At 42.2% G+C, this 22,082-nt stretch overlaps 1 protein-coding gene across 4 annotated transcripts in view; it reads left to right on the plus strand.

Annotated features, from left to right (window-relative positions):
• doc2g (double C2-like domains, gamma) overlaps window positions 1-22,082 on the plus strand; it is a 90,094-nt gene that overhangs the window by 55,263 nt on the left and 12,749 nt on the right. For all 4 annotated transcript variants that reach the window (XM_081349244.1, XM_081349246.1, XM_081349243.1 and 1 more), the window contains 3 exons: window positions 3,321-3,447; window positions 3,575-3,631; window positions 11,015-11,139. In XM_081349244.1, coding sequence (XP_081205370.1) covers window positions 3,321-3,447; window positions 3,575-3,631; window positions 11,015-11,139 — 309 coding nt within the window. The remainder of the gene's footprint in view (window positions 1-3,320; window positions 3,448-3,574; window positions 3,632-11,014; window positions 11,140-22,082) is intronic.

The following is a 22,082-nucleotide window of genomic DNA, read 5'->3' on the forward strand; positions in this document are numbered from 1 at the left end:
AAACTCTCTCTCTCCCTTTCATTATCATCAACATACACAGCGAATTACGCAAAAACACTCGTTACAACTAACAGTAAACAAATATATACATACTTTATGCCTTTTCAGTGGGTGCTTAATAAACTGGTGAACTTTATATCCGTAAAACAACTCTGACGAACTATAATAAAGTGCGTGCTCTGCCTTTCATTTCTGCCGTGATTAGTAACGTTAGGCCAGACTGTAAGCTGGATCACGAACAGTTGGTACAGATCCATCCTCGAGTAACAACGGAAGTAGATGAAGACTGATATGTTCATTCTTATATCCAGCAACAAAACACCTAAATCGCTAAGGAGACATTCTTGTCTACAGCTGCTTTCAGTGTCAAAACAATGGTGGACTGTGTACAGTTCACTCAGGGCGGGTCTATGCTCAAACTGCAGTGTCCGTCAACAGTCATGGGCGGGTCCTGTGCAAAAGTACGTCACATTGCCTAGAATCTGAGAACGGGTTGTTCTGAGACAGAGCTTATGATTTATTGGAATTTTTAAAAAAGCACTTGGTGGATTTTTATCGTTACGGGGTGGTTGTGTACACACACTGCCAACACACATTTATGTTCAAACACCACGTAAAAGTGAATTTTGAATAATAGGTGCTCTTTCAGCACCTCCAAATCTGAGGCCATGGTCCTCAGTCGGAAAAGGGTGGCGGCTGGTAAACACCTTTGTACTTATATTGTTCTGTGGCGATTACGTAATAAGTAGATATGCGTGGAGGCTCCGCCTTCTTTCACGTCGAAAACTTTTCTGGTTCATTTCTCCTGTTCAGTTGGTTGAGGTGAGACGTCCGCGAGTGAAAAATAAACACACTAGAGAGCTGCTTCATATTAGAAAATGAAGTTGTACTTCTGATGAAACTAGACACTGAGACTGTTTTTCATGTGTAATATGGTAAAGCTTCTTGATTTTAAGCTATTGTATAAAGTGCTATATAACGTGATGTAACTTGAGTGCTGAATTGTAGAGCTTGTGCAAACATATCCACGTTGCTATAAGATGCTTTTCTTATCCTTTATTAAAAAAATGCTTGCTGTTTTCTCAATTTTGTCGTGTGTTTATTTTGTTATTGAGAGTTTTGTTATTTGTTAACCGTCGCTCTCAGCAGTGTGGGTGGCGTCAGATGTTCAATAAGAGTTTATCACTGCTCACGTATTTCAATTTTCATTTTATTTCTAAATGAAGAATGAAAATGACACTGTTGGCACTATATGGCCTTAACACTGTTTAGTTCCTGTCTCCGAAAAGCACAATGTTCTGTGATTGGTCATCCGCTTCCAGCATATTTTGGAAATGTTATGGCCCTTTCTATAACCGTGCTAGATCCGAGGCGGAAAAAAACTGTCTCTTGGACATGGCGACAGCACAGTACTTGCGCAACTCAACCAGGCCTTGGCCCCTTAATTTTGCATTTGCCTTGGGAGGGAATTATTTAAATAAGATATATTGTGATGGAAGAAAACTTAAGACTACAATCAAAGTGTTTCAAGGAGTTCAGAAACAGTGCTTATTGATATAGAGAATAACTCCCTTTGGAGTGACTTTGTGCTTTGTAACATTGCAGGCATTCTTCATTCTTCAAACAGCAACATTATACACTAAAGAAAGTTTTAAAAAGTTTTAAAAAAGCATAATAGGTCCTCTTTAATAAGAAGCTGAATGTACTGGGTTTTAATTGGTAGCTGATATTATTAATCAAATTAGCATATGAAATACTTAAATGTGAGAAACTCTGAATGACGAGCAGTCATATTCTGCAGAAACCTGTGGAGCTTTTTGCGAAATCCTGCCGGCACAGATTTTGCGTGGGCCTGCCCATGACTCATCTGACTCACAGTTCAATACTGAATAAACATTGAATAGTACACGTCTTCCGGGTGTCCTGCGTGTAGGTGACTTCCGTATGCTTGCAAACTCTTAATCACAGTGACTGACATTAATAAGGAAAAGCTCAACCCCGTGAGTAATACATAGCAGCTTCAGGAAGAATGATGAACAGGAAGTGTGTAGATCACCTGTTATGCACCTCCACACGAGTGTGTGCATGTGTTTGTATTAGCATGTGTACACACCTGGCTGGAAGGAATGACTAATCCAGAAAGCAAGAATCCAACAAGATCATGATGTCAGTGTCATCTGCTTACGTGCAGGCTCTTGCTTTCTCGCTCTTTGACACCTACAATAACACTTCAGCTCTTTCTCTTCTACATTTGGCTATTTGTCTCCTCACCCTGGCTATTCTCCCTCATATGTTCTTCCTCAGTTTTATTCCTGGTGCATCTCTGACGTAAAACTCATCTGTCTTTTCTTACATTGTTCACTATAAATTCCTCTTTTCTCATTCTGGTTATTGTTGTTGTTTCTTTTCCTTAATTCCCTCTTTCTCAGATTTACTTAAACAGATTTACTTAGTTTTTTTAAATGAATATATTGATGAAAAAATAATATAGCTATTTTATCTTATATACATTAACTATTTTTTTTTAAATGTCACGTATTTCATGATGTCATCTATGGAGGATTAAAGTCACACAACTGTGTTCATTTCTAGTCAGACATGAATGAAATTTGATGCGGTTCAGTGAGTCGGATGTTAATTCAGTAATCAATCTGGTGGATTCAGTGATTCGATTGAAAGATTCAAAATAAATCTCTGCACTTGTGGAGTCTTTTGACTCATTAAAGTGGACTCATTCATTAAAAGAAATGGCTCATAAGTGTCAATTGAATTGAATCAAATAGACTCAGAATCAGACTACACTTGCACTGTATTTGCTATTTGTTTTTACACATGCATCTAGCAAGACAAGATGAGATTTATTTATTTTTTATTATTATTATGATTAATTTAGATAGCAAACTCACAACTCAGATTTATTTCAGTCTTGTTGCTGTAAAATCAGTAGCTCTGCCATTGAATAGCGATGCAGGAACTGCTTCAAAATTAATGGTGCGACTAATTTTATACAGCAGTCTAGTCTTGCAGATTTGCTCAATTCATATTCAGAAGTCATTTGAATCTAAATTAATTTTGTCACTGACACGAGCGGTCATTTTTCCTGATATCTGATTTTTTATCAGTACCAATTAAATGGTTAAAAATTATATTCCTCTAGTCAAGGAATATACCTCTAGTCAATACCACCTTCTTCTCAGCTCAGAGTCTGTTCTCTTGAGATATTCTCTTTCTCTCTGGCTGTGCGTGCAACATGCTTAACACATTCTGCCTTGAAGGTTGAGCTGAAGAGTTCTGAGTGCCATATCTCTCTCTCTTTCCAGGCTGTGTGTGTGTGATATGGATCGTTTAGGACGGAATGAGTTCATAGGTGAAGTCAGGGTGGCGCTCAAGAAACTGAAGGAGGGAGAGAGCAAGAAATACTACATGGGCCTTGAGAGAATTGCACAGGTCTGTGTGTGTGTGAGAGAGAGTCATTGCGGCCGTTGTGAGGTTACGTCCGTTGGAATTTGTACAATGCATAATTTAGTGTTTGGGTATTTACTCTATTATTAATAACCTTTCTATGGTCTTGCAGGCCCGGGAGGGTAACAGTCAGGCAGTGGATCCTGGTTCTCTTGTTGCAGAAGAGGAGGTAAAGATCCAATAATTTCCATCCCATACTTGAGACCTCTGCACACACCCTATTTACACTGAAACTGCACCAGAATATAAAACTACACAATGAGAATAAAGGCCCCAGGATAAAAGGGCCTGTTTTTTGTGTGTTTTTTTTACTATCTCTAATTTACTAATTAACCAAAGCACTATCCTGAACACTTGTTTGTCTCTATGTATTGATAAACTGTCCTGCTCCATGAGGTTATTATATTCAGTGACAAATAGCTGATTGTGAGGCAATTACTTTTAAAATAAGTTTTCAAATTTTTCATATATATGTATATCGCTAATGAGAATTTCTTTAATTATATGTATATTTTAAGATAAAAATATTATAATTTTTGCCTGTACTAATATTGTGTACAGGGTTCACCTACTAAATAGAGTATAAGAGGATATAAAAAGCCAAAAATATAATTTGTACAGTTTATATACTTGCACTACTGTTCAAAAGTTTGGAGTCAGTAAGTTTTTTTTTATGTTTTTAAAAGTAGACCCCTTATGCTCACCTGCATTCAGTGCAAGGATGCAATTATTTGAATATTACAATAAAAAAATAAAAATAAACTGTTCTCAATTTAATGTATGTAAAACTAATTGTATTCCTGTGATGCAAAGCTGAATTTTCAGCATCATTACTCCGATCTTTAGTGTCACATGATCCTTCAGAAATCATTTTACTATAACGTGCTGATTTGATTCTGAAAAAACATTTATTTTTATTATCAATGTTGAAAACAGTTCTGCTGCCTAATATTTTTCTGGAAACTGGTGAAAATCTTTGCAGGATTCTTTGATGAATAGAAAGTTCAAAATAGCATTTCATTATAAATGTCTTACTGTCGCTTTTGAGATAAAATAAAAAATAAATCTAAATAAAGAAATCTGACTGACCCCAAACTTTTGAATGTTAGTGTTTTTTGAGACAGCATTCTTATAATTTTTGCCTGCCGTTTTCATCTCTTACTGAAGGGGTTTAAGTACTTTAATGTTACTCAAAAATATCTTGCCATACCTGAAGTTTTTAAAACGTACTGGTTACTTTCGTAACCTCGGTTCCCTTAGAGATAAGGGAAAGAGTACTCCGTTGCAAACGCTATGGGAAAACTCCTTTTCTCGAGAATATTGAAGCCTTTATTTTAAAACGCATTTGCTACAGCACAGGCGAGAGCATCAGACCCACGTGAGTGAGCTGATAGGCTGTGCTGTGGGCAACTGCACGAACCAATGGCGGATTGACAGAAGCGCGCGAGCCAATCAGGGCGCTTGGCGCTCTGTCACTGTCAAGCGCGCGAAACTACACGTGACCATAACATATAAATACAGATAGAATCCGCCATTTGACAGGTATAATCGACTGAAGCGACAAACCTGCCATAAGAAAAATAGCACGGCAAGGCAACGCAGTACTCGTTCCCTTATCTCTAAGGGAACCGAGGTTATGAAAGTAACCAGTACGTTCCCTTACGAGAACGTTCTCTCGTACTGCGTTGCAAACGCTATGGGAACGTTTCCATTTAAAACGCCGTGCTATTAATCTTTTGGCCGCTCTGACTCACCAGAGTTCCGGGAAGTACAGAATAGCCAGGATAAAAAGAGACCGAACATCGGGCCCATCAATTATCCGTAATAAAGACTGGCCAGAGCCAGTCATTTAACCCACAAGGTGATAGCCGTGTGTTTAATATCAAACTAGTCTGGGTCAGCAGAGCCAGAGTCTAGACTGAAAAGACTGTAACTGCAAAGCAGGGACATTAAAGTTATAATTCATCGGATCTGGCCAGAGCCAGTCACTTAGCCCACAAAGTGAAAACCGTGTGTTCAATATCAACTAGACTGGGTCACAGAGCCAGTGTCTAGACAGAAGAACTGTAGCTACAAGCAAGGGCATTAAAGCTATAATTCAACAATGTGGACGGAGCGGATATCCGGCCGCCGCACATATGCTATAGATGGGAATACCCAAGTGACCATGGTTCAAAACTAGTCTGGATCCACAGAGCCAGAGTCTAGACAGAAAGAACGCATGTCTGCAGAGCAGGGACATCCAGCTTATAGAATCTCACAAATGTGGACGGAGCGGACCAGCCGGCCGCCGCACAAATGTCTTCAATGGGAATACCACTTGACCAAGCCCACGAAGAGGCAACACCTCTCGTGGAATGAGCTCTAACACCTATGGGACCAGAGAGGCCCAGTGAGGTGTAAGCCAGGGCAATGGCGTCAACTATCCATCTGGACAGTGTGGTTTTAGTGACCGGGAGGCCCTTGGATCGGCCCCCGAAACACACAAAGAGCTGTTCAGACTGTCTGAAAGAGGCCGAACGCTCCAGATAAATTCTCAAAGCTCTGACTGGGCAAAGCATGAGAGAATCGCTATCCTCCTCGGAGGAGGGGAGAGCTGACAGAGAAATAACCTGGGCTCTGAACGGAGTTGAGAGCACCTTAGGAACATATCCATGTCTTGGCCTAAGAATGACCTTGGAGTCATTAGGACCAAACTCCAGACAGGAAGCGCTGGTAGACAGCGCCTGTAAATCCCCTATTCTCTTTACTGACGCCAGTGCTAGAAGCAGGGCGGTTTTCAGAGAGAGAGACTTAGGATCAGCTGACTGAAGTGGTTCAAAGGGAGGTCCCTTAAGAGCCCGCAGGACCAAGGAGAGGTCCCAGGCCGGAACAGACGGTGGCCGAGGCGGGTTAAGCCTCCTGGCGCCCCTGAGGAAGCGAACTATAAGGTCGCTTTTTCCTAAGGAGGCCCCGGCTTCCAATACGTGAAAAGCAGCAATGGCTGCCACGTACACTTTGAGAGTGGAGGGGGAGCGACCCGCGTCCAACATCTCCTGTAGAAAAGACAGTACTCTTGGTACTTCACAAGTGTATGGGTCGAGGTCTCGAGCTAAACACCAGCTGGAAAACACTGACCATTTACTGAGATAGAGGCGTCTGGTAGACGGAGCTCTAGCTTCCTTTATAGTATTCAGGACGCCCTCTGGGAGGTTCTGGGGTACCCGTTGAGTGGCCATACATGTAGGGCCCATAAGTCGGGACGGGGATGCCAGATTGTCCTGTTGGCCTGAGTCAGGAGGTCGCGCCTCACTGGGATTGGCCACGGGTCTGCTACAGACAGCTGCATCAACTCTGGGAACCAAACCTGGGTCCGCCAGAGAGGAGCTACTAATAGCACTGCGCTTTTCGTGTTCCTGATCCGTTCGATGACCTGAGGGAGCATCGAGACCGGGGGGAACGCATAGAGAGGAAGGTTGGGCCAGTCGTGGGCCAACGCATCCCTGCTCTTTGAGAAAAAGATTGGGCATTGACAGTTGTCTTCTGAGGCGAAAAGATCTACTTCTGCCTTCCCGAAGACCTCCCAGAGTAGGAGAACTGTCTGAGGGTGGAGAGACCATTCCTCTGGGGGAACTCTGCCCCGAGAGAGCATGTCTGCTCCTGTATTCAACGTGCCTGGCACGTGAGCTGCCCTGAGCGAGCGCAGATTGGTGTGAGCCCATAGCAAGAGCTGTGAGGCTATGGCAAACAGGTTGCGGGACCTGAGGCCGCCCTGGCGATTTATGTAAGAGACCACCGACATGTTGTCCGTCCGTACCAACACGTGGTGTCCCGCCAGGTATGGGAGGAATGTTTTTAGGGCTAGAAAAACTGCTCTCATTTCGAGGCAGTTTATGTGTAGGCGTTTCTCCGAGCTCGACCAGAGGCCGGAGGCAGGCCTGCCCTCGTACAGAGCTCCCCAACCGGAGTTGGAGGCGTCTGTTGAAATCATCCTCCTCTCTGAAACTACCCCCATGCTTACGCCCTGCTGGTACCAGCTGGCGTTTTTCCAAGGGGCCAGGGCTTGAACACAGCGCTGGTCCACCTTGATAATCAAGTGGCCTGAATGCCAGGCGTGGGGTGGCACCAGAGGAGCCAGCCACAGCTGAAGAGGACGCATACGCAGTAGGCCTAGTTGGAGTACTGATGATGCAGAGGCCATCAGGCCAAGGATCCTCTGAAACGTTCTGAGGGGTACAAGAGAGCCCTCTATGAACGATGCCGTGAGCTGCTGAATCGTTAGAGCACGGGCCGGTGTGGGCCATGCTCTCATAAGTACGGAGTCGAGAACTGTTCCCAGGAACGTGATACGTTGGCTGGGCAACAGAACACTCTTTGCAACATTGACCCTGAGCCCTATACATTCTAGATGGCTGAGGAGCCAGGCTTTGTGAGTATGTGACTCCGCCTCTGACTGGGTCAGTATGAGCCAGTCGTCGAGGTAGTTTAGGATGCGCATTCCCCGCTGTCTCAGGGGGGAGAGAGCTGCATCCATGCACTTCGTGAATGTACGAGGCGCTAGTGCCAGTCCAAATGGAAGAACTGTGTACTGGTATGTCTGCCCCTCGAAGGCGAATCTCAAGAATGGCCTGTGGTGGGGGTTCACTTGAATGTGAAAGTAAGCGTCTTTCAGATCTACTGAGAAAAACCAGTCGCCTGGGCGAATCTGCGTCAGGATATGTCTGGTCGTGAGCATTCTGAACGGCCGTGACATGAGAGCCTTGTTCAGATGTCTGAGATCTAAAATGGGTCTCAGGCCGCCGTCTTTCTTTGGAACAAGAAAGTATCGGCTGTAAAAACCTGACTCGCTCAGAGAAGGGGGGATCTTCTCGATGGCCCCTTTCGCCAGCAGACTTAACACTTCGGTGCGGAGGACATGACTCAATGTGCCCCTTACCGTGGTTTGTATAACCGCGCGAAAACGCGGTGGTCTGCGGGCGAACTGAAGCGAGTAACCATGCTTTATGATGTTCATCACCCATACTGAAACTCCGGGGATAGCTTGCCAAGCTAGAGCCCGCAGAGCTAGAGGCATTATCATATCTGGAACACCCAGAGTGGGGGGCTCGGACTGACATGTATGCATGTGAGAAATTATGCTCGATTTGTGCTTTGTGTGGGTCGCTGTTAAAACAGCGTTTGTTTGCAGGGGTGCGTGACCTGTGACGGGCCCATGAACTGCATTTAGAACTGCTGCAGCCGCCTGAACTGAAGAGGGTGCCGTGAGCAGTAGTCGAGCGATTTTTGGGGCTGGTCCGGCCGCAGCGGGACAGTGACCCCTCTTTGTGCCGGTTAGGACGGCTTCTTGGGCTCGTGATCGAGCGTCAGCTTCGGCCGCGGGCCCTGGCGCTTAGGGAACGGGAACCGTTTCGCTGGCTTCATGTGCTTACTGGTCTCAGCCGCTGGGCGGGGCTGGAGGACCTGGGACACCACTTTCTCAGGTCGTGGCGTGCTCTTGGGGCGCCGTTGGACTGAGCTGGAGCGCTTTGGTAGAAAGTGTCTCATGGCGCTGGAAGCCTTCTGAGCTTCAGTGAAGCGATCGGCGAAGCCGCTGACAGATGGGCCGAAGAGACCTGAGGCTGTGACGGGCGAGTCGAGGAAGGCAGATTTATCCGCGTCCCTGATCTCGGTTAAGTTTAGCCAGAGGTGGCGCTCCATTACCACTAGGCTGGCCATATTGCGGCCCAGGGCTTGAGCGGTGGTCTTCGCGGCCCTCAGTGCCAGATCCGTGGCACTCCTGAGGTCTTTAAATGTGTCTGGGTCCGGGCCTGACTCATCCAAGGAACGGAGAAGTTTGGCCTGGAAGGCTTGAAGCGTCGCCATGGCGTGAAGTGCAGAGGCGGCTTGACCGGCGGCAGCGTATGCGCGGCTGGCAAAGGCCGAAGTAGTTCTGCAAGGCTTAGAAGGGTGCACCGTCTTAGACCTCCAACTACCTGCAGTGGGGGGGCATAAGTGTGCAGCGACCGCTTCCTCCAGTGGGGGGAGAGACACATATCCTTTCTCTTCAGCGCCGTCAACAGTGGAGAGCGTAGAAGAGGCAGATGAGCGCGTTCGCGCTGAAAAGGGCGCGCGCCAGCATTTTGTGAGCTCTTCGTGAACCTCAGGCATAAATGGCGCTGACGAGGGGCCTGCTGGCGCCCCGGCAGGTACCATTCATCGAGGCGGCTTCTGGCGGGCTCAGCTGGAGAAAGCCAATCGAGTCCCAACTCGTCAACGGCGCGAGACATGACACGAAGTTCGGCGTCAATGCTCGCTCGAGTATCAGAAAACTCTAGCTGAGAGGGGGGGGCGGGGTCCGCGGAGCCCGACCAATCCTCGCTCTCAGATGCCGCCATAGAAAGTGCGTCATCGACGTCATCCGGAGATGCGCCGAAAGAGACGAGTCCAGCCGCTTCAGACGAGGGGCGCTGCTCGCTCCGAGAGAACAGGACAGGCGAAGAAGGCGTGGGCGAGGCACGAGGAGAAAGGCCCGGCGTGCACTCGCTAAACTCACCGCGCTCAGGACGCCTCTGATCGCGCCGCTTCTTCCTACGGGGCTCGTGGGGCGCCGAAGACGGAAGGTGGGCGGAATCGGTCACCGTCGAAGACAGCCTTGAACGGAGAACGGAGACAGGCATCCCGTCGCAGAATTGGCAGCCGCCTTTCATGAGCGCTGCCTCGGCGTGCTCAGGGCCGAGGCAGGCCGCACACTGGGTGTGTCCGTCGGATGCATGCAGGGAGACCCCGCAGCTCTCACAGATGGAGAGAGGCATTATGCCGCGCTGTGAAAACAGCGGTTTGCTCTTTTAGATAAATATGCAATGAAAAGGATATAATTTTTCGTCGGATGCCACAGGGAAACGCTCGGCTGGCGAGATGCCGGGATGCGAAGCTGTTCCGCTGGACGGCTTTTCCACGACGAGGGCTTCTTACGACCGGAGAAAATCAGCGACGAGGTGAGTCGAGCTGAAGGAGATTAAATCTGTCAAATGGCGGATTCTATCTGTATTTATATGTTATGGTCACATGTAGTTTCGCGCGCTTGACAGTGACAGAGCGCCAAGCGCCCTGATTGGCTCGCGCGCTTCTGTCTATCCGCCATTGGTTCGTGCAGTTGCCCACAGCACAGCCTATCAGCTCACTCACGTGGGTCTGATGCTCTCGCCTGTGCTGTAGCAAATGCGTTTTAAAATAAAGGCTTCAATATTCTCGAGAAAAGGAGTTTTCCCATAGCGTTTGCAACGCAGTACGAGAGAACGTTCTCGTAAGGGAACTTATCAACACCATATCAATATAGCCTTTACTCCACACTAAAATGTACTTTTTTTATCGTTTCTTTTTACACACATTTTGTTACTCCATCTGTATACAATACAAATATATATATATTTTTCTGTCATCATTAGTTTAGAACCATAAAAACAGCACCATTGTGGGTTTCAGCCCCATTGTACCCTACTGACATATATTGTTTAATTTATTATTGATGGTCTGAATATTGATCAGTGGAAGCAAGCCGATTACAGACTGTCTATCTCTTTCTCTGTTTCTCTAGCGTGGCCGTATCCTGGTCTCTCTGCTGTACTGCACAGAGAAGAGTTCTCTGGTTGTGGGAATTATTCGCTGTGCCCACCTGGCCGCCATGGATTCGAATGGCTACTCGGACCCCTTTGTCAAAATGTGAGTCTTTGTTTTTTTTTTTTGTTTTTTTTGCCACGTTTTTTCAGAATGGACAGTGGCAATGTGACAAGAATTGATAAAAGAGGCGGATGGGGTTACACTTCCCTCTAGGCCAAAAATAAAGTGGAAGCTTTTAGTGCAAATGCCTATTTTGGCATTGTGAAAGTTGCATAAAAAGCCAGCCAATCAGATTAAACCAGATAAAAAAAGGGCTTTCCAGCTTTGGGCGCAATATGCATCAGATCATCAAACGGACTGTCTTTTTGTGTTGTTTTGTTTAGTTTTTTCAGAAGTTTGAGATGAGACCCGTGGTCTTTCTGTGATGATCTGAGCCAATGTTGTTCAAATAGAGTTAAAGCAAATTAGCACAATCCCCAAGGCTCCTGTAGTGAGTCACCAGTGGGCATGATTATCATTTTCACAGCTTTTATTTAATTTGCACATTTATTACAATCAAAAAAACAAGTTTTAACAAGCACAATCATTGCATAGCACAGCATCAGACGAACGCAAGTATGTGTAACTGCATTATTACTCAATTCATTGGCATCGCCCTCCTCCTTGTTAGCATCATGGATTTCATTTCAGGGTGATTTATTTCTCTGTGTCCCTCAGGTTGATCATAATTTATCCCCCTGTGGGTTCTTGCGAAGAATAATTCAAAGTCCACCCACACAATAAGATTCTATTTGGAGGCTGAGAGAATTAATGGGGCATAGAGAAGGAAACAGAGTCAAGAGGCAAGCGGAAAGTCTCCCAAAAAAACTGGATCTTTGCTTCTTCTTTTTTTTTAATCGTCCTCTCTCAGCTTTAGCTTTCCACCCTTCCCATCACAGCAATGCTCTTTTATCATTTGCCATACTTCTTCTTCTCGACTCTATCCATTCCTTGCTCTCTATCTCATCTCAAGCCTGATAAAGCATGCATAAATCTTGGACAACTCTTTTCCTGTCGATGGGGTTCTGTTCATTCTTATCATGGATGTATTTTGATGCGTAGTGTGATGGAGAGGGGTTTTTTTCCGCTGTCTGCTCTGAGGAGATAGGATTTCCTTGTTTATCATGCCAGTTACAGGCACTGATGGGCTCACTAGAGCATTGGAAATCTATTGTTGGAGAGTGGACTGCTTTTATACAGCAGGATAGACTGCTGGGAGTGTGCGTGTGCATTTGTGTGTGACAGGTGCTTTAGCGCTTGTTTAGGACTAGACATGTCAATATAGTTTAGGTTAAGGTGGAGATTTTGACTCTTTCTCTCATGACATGTATGACAGTATGGCAGAGGCTTGTTTGGATGCTGGGTTGTTTGTGCATTGTGACCGCTGGACCAGATGTTATTTGTCTTTTTGTCCACTGAGGTTGATTCCAGTTATGGCTGGATTTAGCTTGAATTTATTGAAGCAGCACTGTCGTTTTATTAGACTGGATTTTCTGCATCAGTCATTCTTGTCTTTTTAATAGTTAATTGCTTTAATTGTAATTATTAAATGGATTCTGGAAAACTAACATAACATGACATAATTGGAATACATCAATAATGTGAAAAACAAGTGTTTTCAGTTACACTAATTAGCTCATTTATATAATGTATATGCGTATAATTATGAAACGGGTCAGTAAGGCTTAACAATAAAGATTTTATTTGGTTTTTGTTTAGATATTTCTAGTTTAGATACATTTTTATATGAAGTTTTATGTTTACATGATTTATATTTTTATTAACCATTTTCCTTTATAAGAAAATGTATATAAAAATATAAATGATATCTGGAAATTATTGTTTAAGACAGCTATTAATTCATGTTTTCATTTTTTTAGCTTATATTTTTTTAATATGTTTTTTATATTTATAATTTTATTAAACATTTTCCTTATGAAAAACAATTACAGTTACAAAAAAATATTATTACTAATTGGTTTGTAATTTTTAAAGTCCTGCTGTAGCCAATAATTTTATCCCTTAAAACACCAAAATTACATATTTAAATGAGTCTATGAATATGCAAATTAACCCCACCTCCACTAACTCTCACCAGCTCAGAGATCCACTCGTTGAGGATCAAACGTTGACGTGATTGGTTACGATGCAGTTTGCGACGTCAGAAACATCAGCGATTTCAAACCAAGTTTTTGAGAATGTCTTTGGATCACTGACGTTTTAATGAATTTGTGCATGGCTTGTCTTAAAGCATATTAAGAACACAGCATAGACACATACACAAATCACAACATTAAAATCGTGATTTTCACCACAGGGGGACTTTAACACATTTTAACAGATGCTTTTCAGTCAAGTCTTTCTTTCAGTGTCATCTCAACTTCATCAGCGTCAGTCAGCTAACTCTCTCAGACTGGCCTCAGGTCAGCAGACAATCGTTATTGTTGAGTCCTGGACTGGCTTATTCTTTAATAGAGGGAACATGGAACTGGACACAAGTAGGGATTAAGTGTAGAGGGGAACTGGGGGCCAATCAATACTGTAGTCATTCCGTAGGACGAAAGAAAATGAAATCTCTAGATTTGGAGGGGGGGCTGCTATTGACGTTCACATGTTTTGTTTTTCTCTGTTGAGATGTTTTTCTCAGACAACAGAGTGTCTGGTTTTAACAGAAGAAGCTTAGGCAGGGAAGCTTACTCAAACCTCTCTCTCTCTGCTCTCTGTATGTGAATGTAATCACCATATCCAGGTTGCTAGAAGGAAGACCATTTAATCAATGTGTAGCTAAGGCAAGGCTACAGACATTTTCTGAGAAATTCAGGAAAGACATTTCTATATCTGAGATGTATTTGAAACATTTCAAATGTAATTAACCAAGCAACTAATTTTTAGATGTAGCATTTCTGTTCAATAAAATGGTTTTTTTAAGCAATCATTGATTAGTTAAAGGGTTAGTTCACCCAAAAAATGAAAATTCTGTCATTAATTACTCACCCTCATGTCGCTCCGAACATGTAAGACATAACACAAATGAAGATCTTTTTGATGAAATCTGAGAGATTTCTGTCCCTCCTGTCCCAAACAGATTTTTTGGGAGTACTATCCCTTTAATTATCTTCAGCAGAAGATTATGTGTGTGCAGGGGAAAACACTTTTGCACAAGTAGCCTACCCTTTTTGGGAGATTATCTGAGAATGATTATTATTATACTTTAAATAGGTTTATTTTCTTAGGCTGCAAAGATTTGTTTAAAGATTATGAATTTTTTACTTTGAATAACAGGAATGATTATTAAAAAGGTAAATAGGGTAAATTCTTATCTAATGCTGCAGAAGCCTCTGTCACTCGGCTGCTTTAATAGTGAACAAACACACCAACGGTAAACGGTAATCCAGCTGAGGCTAGCATTCATGAACGTCTGCCTTTCGGCAAATCAGTTAGGGTGAACATCACATAACATAATTAATATTCATGACTCAAGTTCGCCTGGCACAGTTGCGCTGAGCTGCTGACAGAAAGTAAACTTCCTGAGGAGCAAAGACATGAACAACAGCAGAGAAGAAAAGGATCTTTTTTCCTTTTTGCATATTGTTTTTGTTTTTTTATGTTCACAATTCACATCATATCTGCCGCTACAATGCTGTTTCTGGAAAGTTTAGTTTTATTATTTCAAGTACTTTTTCACATGAGTGTATTCGTAGTAACTAGGCATTTAAAACTGATGATGTTTCTAATGTGTATTTAGATGGGTTGATGAGATTTAGATATGCCCCCACTTTTCAGATTGTGTGCGCGCGTGTATGTGTGTATGCAATTATTATGAATGAGGCCCTGTAGAGTTCAGCTCTATTTTCATCTGGCCCTCGGCATCACCACATAATTAGAACAGACAAGGGAATGCAGATATTATTGCACATGCTCTAATTAATGTCATTACACGGGACACAATTTCAATAGTTCCGCTTTCATTTGAACTTGTGACGGCGAGACATTTAAGCTCGCATTTGAATGTTTATTCAGACGCTTGTCGTCGTGCACGTGAGTTGAATGTGCCTTTTTCACTAATTGCAGAAACGATTAAGTCAAAATGTAATTAGTGACTAATTCACAGATACATGGATGCAGGTGCACATTTAAGCTGAAGTGTGTAATTTTCTGAATGTTAAAATAGTTTTCTATCTCAGTTTAATATGCAGAGTCAACAATAGCATGTTGATTTGTAGGAAAAATGTCAACATTGTTCTGCTTTCAGAACATTTCTGTTTGTTTCATCAATCTAAGCATCCCAACATAGCAACATTGGCTCAAGCAATGGCACGGGTTAGGGGCAGGACTATCAGTTTGATTAATGCATCCAACATGGTTGTTTAATAAATGAAGTACATATTCCAGCCATTAATGAGAATTGCACTACCATTCAAAATTTTAGGGTTAGTAAGATTTTTTTATTTTTTATTTTTTTTTAAAGAAATTAAAAAAATTCAGTAAAGACTTGGGTTGTTACAAAAAAAAAATTCTAATAAATACAAAGTTCTGTCATGAAACTCTAGATGGCGCAGGCTAAAAGGTTCTTAAATGGATAGTTCACACAAAAATGAAAATTTCCCCATGATTTACTCACCCTCAGGGGCGGACTTTACCATTAGGCAAAGGTCGGCAATTGCCTTGGGCCCCGAGCTACATAGGGGCCCCCAAAATGCCCTATTAACGTAGGCTATGCTTAAGTTTTTTTTTCTTGTTTTTTTTCCAATTATATATTTCTAAAACTCCATTTGCGAAAAATGGCATAAATCATTAGTGTCGAAGACAGGAGGGGGCCCCCCGCCTCACTACCTTGGACTATTCCATTATCTCACTTTTACTGCGCATCTGCGAAAGTGACAAGGCTGTGCCAAAAAAACTGACGGAGAAAAAGAAGTGATTGACAGACAGAGAGTGTACAGAGTAGTAGACAGAGTAAAAATGAAGCGAAGCTAGCTACCCAAGCGGTGCTGAAAAAAGGAGGAAGCGGGAGGAAAGCAAAAAGTCCGAAAAAGTGCGCGGCGCGAAAGATAAACAACACGCAGTAACAGGGGGACTGGGAAATAGAGCAATTGATCCCCAGAGCAAGACGAGTCTAAACGCGAAAATTTAAAGTTTTGAAGTTACCCAAGCGGCTCAAATAAAAGAAAAAAAGTGAAAAGACGCTGATAAGTATTTGGGAACGCTGCCAAAGATGACAAACTTTTTTATGGCTACTGTTGGGGATACAGATCAGGAACAACAACGTCCAATGCACAGAAAAATCGTGAAGCAAAGAGGACACGGAGATCGACAGACAAAACTGAGCAGTTTATGAATCATGATATTTAATAAAAATCTCAGCTCTCAGATTCAGCTCTGTCAATTCTATTACGAAATTCAAACAATACCGTTTTGCCATTTTAATGTGTCGTGACAGATTCCTATAGCGGCACGTGAACTGATCATCTCTACCTAATAGTAAATAAACACGAATTAACAATGTTGAAAGATACCGTATAACTTACCGAAATGTATATTCCTTATTCATAATATCGATCAATAAGTGTTTTTCAACCGCGAAAAGAGGTAAAGCAGCTGGAGAACAATCGTCACATAACATTTAGCCTACCTCAGGAAAGCCATTTAATTGGCTAGAAAAAAAGAGCTATAGAGAGTATTTGGCTAAATATGTGTACTACAGTAAATTACTTATTTTAACCTTAAATAATACCAGCTGATAGTTTTTTTTTTCTTGAGAAAAAGTAACGCCTTTCTTGTGAAACGTTACCTAATATTTATCCAAATGAGTCAATATTGAATCAAATCACAAGAATTGAATCGAAATGGTGAAATTTGCCAAGCAAAAAAAAAACAAAAAAAACATAGCTTACCATAAATTGTACCATGTAAACATTGTAACATGTTTCTGTTTAGGAGTAAAGAAGTGTATGCAGGGTTTAAAGGGGACGTTTTTTTCTCCTCTCTAACCTGTACTTCCCCGTAGATTAGCTTTACCTCCCTATCCACCATTCAGTCGGTACATATTTTTTTCGTTCTCTTTTAAAGATTGGATGGGTAGGGGCCCATAGCCTACCTTCGCCTTGGGCCCCCGATTTGCTAAATCCGCCACTGCTCACCCTCAAGCCATTCTAGGTGTATACGACTTTCTTATTTCATACAAATACAATCTGAGATATATATATATATATATATATATATATATATATATATATATATATATATATATATATATATATATATATAAATGTCCTGGCTCTTCAAAGCGTTATAATAACAGTGAATGACAATATTAAGCCCAAAAAAGTGCATCCATCCATTATAAACATACTCCACAAGGCTAAAGGCATTCTGAAGCGAAGCAATGCGTTTGTGTAAGAAAAATATCCATATTTAAAGGAGAACTCGGCAACTCTAGCGAACTCTAGTCACTTCTTCGCTGATTTTCCCTTTTGTTGTCGCATGTTTTCCCCACGAGCTCCCCCTACAGCTGTGGGGCGTATATGTCACAACACGGTTGTAAAAAACTCACTTGCGGCGGCCTCCTCCCCCTCTCTACCGCTCCTCATGTGCGTTTGTTTTGATCGGAGCAAGCCAACTGAATCGTGTGGAGCTTTGTCTACCGAGGTGGGTAACTGATGCTGCGTTCTATTATTTATCCGTGTCGGAGTTCCGACTAGAAAGACAGACGTTGCCTAGCAACACGCACCAACACGCCCCCTTTCCTCGGATTTTGCCGCTCGGAAGTTTGGACAACCGTGAGGACACCGAGCAAGAATTCCGAGACGGAATCCAAGATGGCTGCGCCCTGTGTGACTTGTTTTCATTGTTTGTGTACCGCTTTGGTTGTTTAAATGACGTTGTTTAAATTTTAATCACTCGTCTACTGCGTCCGTATCACTGCCTGTGGGTGTGGGAATCGGTCTTGTTGTGAGTGCAATATTGAATGAAGCCTTGTTTCAAACAGGTGTTACTAACGTGGCTAGCGTTGCTAACAGAAGGTAAACTAGTTACTAGGTGAAGCACATAGTGCTACTTATTTTGGAGCGCCTGGTACTCGGCCAGAGCTACATAGCAACAGCTTTCCGGGTGGCGTCCATGTTTTTCTCCGACTCGGACGCGCAAAACATACCAGAACGCTTGAAGCGTTGAAGTGACGTCATATCCGAGGTCCGAGTCGGTTCGTTGACAATAATAGAACGCACCATATGGGTAATACATCATACATGCGTTTGTGTTTATGTCGAACTGCCGTAAAGCAATTTGTGTTTCGCGCTCGTTCTCGCTTCTCACGAGACTTCCAATTTCTATTTTGCCGGGACGGTAGTCCCCAAGTTGCAAGGTTGGTTTTCCGCCTGGGAACGCTGGGGGGAGCGGGGAAAGTCACCAATATCACCAGAACAGGTTGTTTAACCATCCAAATGATTTCTAGACAGTTTTATTAAGTTAAAAAAGTTACCAACCAAGTTCTCCTTTAACATGTTATAAACTAAAATAACTAACTTCTGACAGACAGCCGTATGCATCTATTTACGGCGAAAGACGCCTGACCTGATGCATGCAGAGGTGGATTATTACAAATACTTTCGTTACAGTACTTGAGTAGATTTTTAACAATTTTGTACTTTCTTGAGTATAATTAAATTGTGGTACTTTACTCTTACTTGAGTAGAATAAAAATAAAGTATTCAACTTCGCTACATTTATTTTTCACCAAAAGTACAAAGTACTTTGACAAATGTGCTGACGGAGCAACAGGGCAAGCTGACATTTGACAGGCACTTTTTAAACTACTGCTCTGGAGTCTTTGGGTGCAAAACTAATCAAAACTTCCAATTCAGCGTTCAAATCGCGCTTTGACAGTCACTGGATCGCTAACGTTTCAACATTTTAGTGAATAAAAGTGAACTATGCTCATATTCTGATTTTAAATTGAAATAGGTCATACCATGGATATTACCAGAGCAATTGAAGTAAATAGACAACTCAGGGGCTCAAGGACGCAGTTATTGCATGGATGGAGCAAGATTAATGTAAGTATATAAAATGCATGCACACAGTTGAGTTTAATGCTTTAGCTTGACCTCTTATGCAGTTAAACTAAATGTACGAAGCAAACTCTGTTCGGAGCTGAAATAACGTCAACATTAGCAACAACAGTGAAATAAGATCGCATGATTTAGGCCTATCTGTCAGTCAGATGCACCTAGAAGTGTAGCTCGTTGCCATAGCAACAGTGGGCTTCTGGAACACTTTCGGTAGAAAAACGGGGGGGGGAAACTAGCATTTTAGTTAACATGTTAACCCGTACCCTGCTTTATTGTTTTACTGGCACTTTTTTATTCATACTATTTTTAATCCATTATTTCTTCCAGATACCTCTCGCTTACCATTCTTTGCTTTTGCCCTTCTTAAAAAAAACATTCAAGTGATCTTACGAGGACTTACTTTTCAAAATTAGCAATTAAACAATCGCTCTTGTTAACAGAGAGAGCTAGTATGTTTGCTATAGTTGTTCTCAATTTATGAGATTAATATCATGTTTTGCTCCAAAATCACACATCAGTCGTGTTTGAAATAACTTGCTTCATTGGTCCCATGTTACTTATCACAGAATTTCATTTCAAGTTCATTAGCGTTGCATTATAGATATACAACATTCTTATGAAAATACCAGAGATGGCTTGAAGAACACTTTAAATAGTGTGTTGTGTTTATTGTTGTTACTTCATGTTTCATCAGTCAAAACGTCTCTATCTGTATGATATAGAGAGCCTAAGTCCCTCCCCTTCCGGTCGACCACCATGGGACCTTATTTCGGAAAAATATTGTATGGTAGTCAATGGCGAGAGACAACAAATATTTTGATCTCGTTTGAATTGTGCCCTGATTTACACATATGATGTTTGTCAATTTAAAAGATACATTTTAAAGTCAAGAAAGTCGCAGCTTGATGTAAAACTGCTGAGGTATAAGACTGTGAAAATACGTAATTACAAAGACTACAAACCCAGAAGGCGCACATGCGACGTCATACCTTTTCTCTCAATGAATGAAGCTAACTTTACTTAAGCTAACGTCTGACATTTTTTCTATAGTCTTACATTATAATCGTAACGTTACGCCGTCATGCCTGAGTGTTTTGAACCAGAATACACACATACGAGCAACGGATCTTGTGACGTACATAGTGCGAGACGAGAGATGTAGTTCATTGAGCGATTTTCACATAAAACTAAACGTTACTCTTCTGTTTTATGACAAACTGCGACTTTCTTGACTTTCATAATTACCTTTTAAATTGACAAACATCATATGTGTAGTTCAGGGCACAGTTCAGACGGAATAAAAAGATAAGTTATCTCTCGCCATTGACTTCCATACATATTTTTTCCGAACTAAGGTCCCATGAGCCGGAAGCGGAGGGGCGGGACTTAGGCTCTCTATACAGCTGTTGGGATATCTGATGTGCATATAAGGGATTTCCTATAAGGGCGCGCTTTTATGGAAGGCATTTTCTGCCAAATTTAAATAAATAAATTAAATGATTAAAATGAAAATTAAAACCAGATTAACAATTTCATTACAGAAAACAGTACGCAAAAAATGTGACAAAATTGAGAATGAAATTAAATGATTTCATTTTCACAACATTATCCCTGTCAAATTGAAAAATAAAATGCAATTGGTGATTTCACATTTCATTTCCACTACTGTCTCGAGGCAAGACTGCCAAAATTAAAATGAAAAGCCAAACGTGAAAAAGAAACTACAAATAGTTTTTACAATGCTCTTTAGTAACGCTCACGCAATAACACAATTCAAATACAAATGTAAATTTTCGTTTTCATTTTAATTCCCCTTTTATTTCACAGTTTTCATTTTCGTTTTCATTTTCAAAGACAACCTGCATGCAAATAATATGTTAATGAGTGGGTGTGGCTTATTCTAGTAACGGCGCTGAGACACCCTTCTACAGCGTAGAGGCTTCGGCGTAGGTCCGACGCAGAAGTATGAAACAGGCTTAAGTCATCGTCCCGTGTGCATGAGTTGAATGTGTGAAACGAAATTATTTAAATGTGATTATATTGTAATCGAGACGACGAGATATGGCGAAATCTGTTAGTGAGCTTTTGCGGGAAGCTGCCGCAGCATTAGAACATGGAAACAACCAGCCTGACCATGTTAGTTATAGGCCCCGTTTACACGTACATGGTTATTTTGAAAAACGGAGACATTTCCCTTCGTTTGCGCCCTTCGTTTACACGCAAACGGAGGATTCGCCAATGAAACCGATTCTTTCTAAAAACTCCGGCCAGAGTGGAGATTTTGAAAATCTTCGTTTGCACGTTTGCATGTAAACAGAGAAAACCGGAGTTTTAGGTAGCGACGTCAAAGAATGTGACTATTTTCGGGATTCTGATTGGCTAAGGTGGGCTTGAGCTTCTCGTTACACTGCCACCTACAGGTTTGGCATGCTCTTGACAGCATAAACACAGGTTCGTGTGCACGATGTTATTTTTGAAAACGAAGAGGGGTGAAATGTCCGTTTATGAAAATAGCCACCTACGTGTAAACGTAGCCATAGTGTTAGACTCAGACTAGACCATAATCGACGATGAGGTTCATTCATGTATTAGGCTGTTTTAGAAATTCAACTATTTGGGTGTACAGAAGTCTTAGTAACACAATTTCTACAACAATTATAGCCAGACATTAATACCCAATGGCTTTAACCGAGAACCTCGGCCAATGTTTCATATTCGCGTCGTGCCTAACAACGCCCTTCAGCCGTGACTTATTGATACAGTATCAGGACAGCCTGTATCTGTCCGCTGTTTAACTGTTACGAGTCTTTTGGTTATTTTAAGTTTGTGTACAAAAAGAATCACAATGCTGGTTTTCATTTCCAGTAACAACTTCTGGATGAGATCGAGAAAGCGAGTGTAGACCACCTGCATTTACAGTAGGCTAGATATAGCATT

Source organism: Scardinius erythrophthalmus (assembly GCF_964197995.2).
Source record: "Scardinius erythrophthalmus genome assembly, chromosome: 20".
In the NCBI taxonomy this organism is placed as follows: Eukaryota; Metazoa; Chordata; class Actinopteri; order Cypriniformes; family Leuciscidae; genus Scardinius; species Scardinius erythrophthalmus.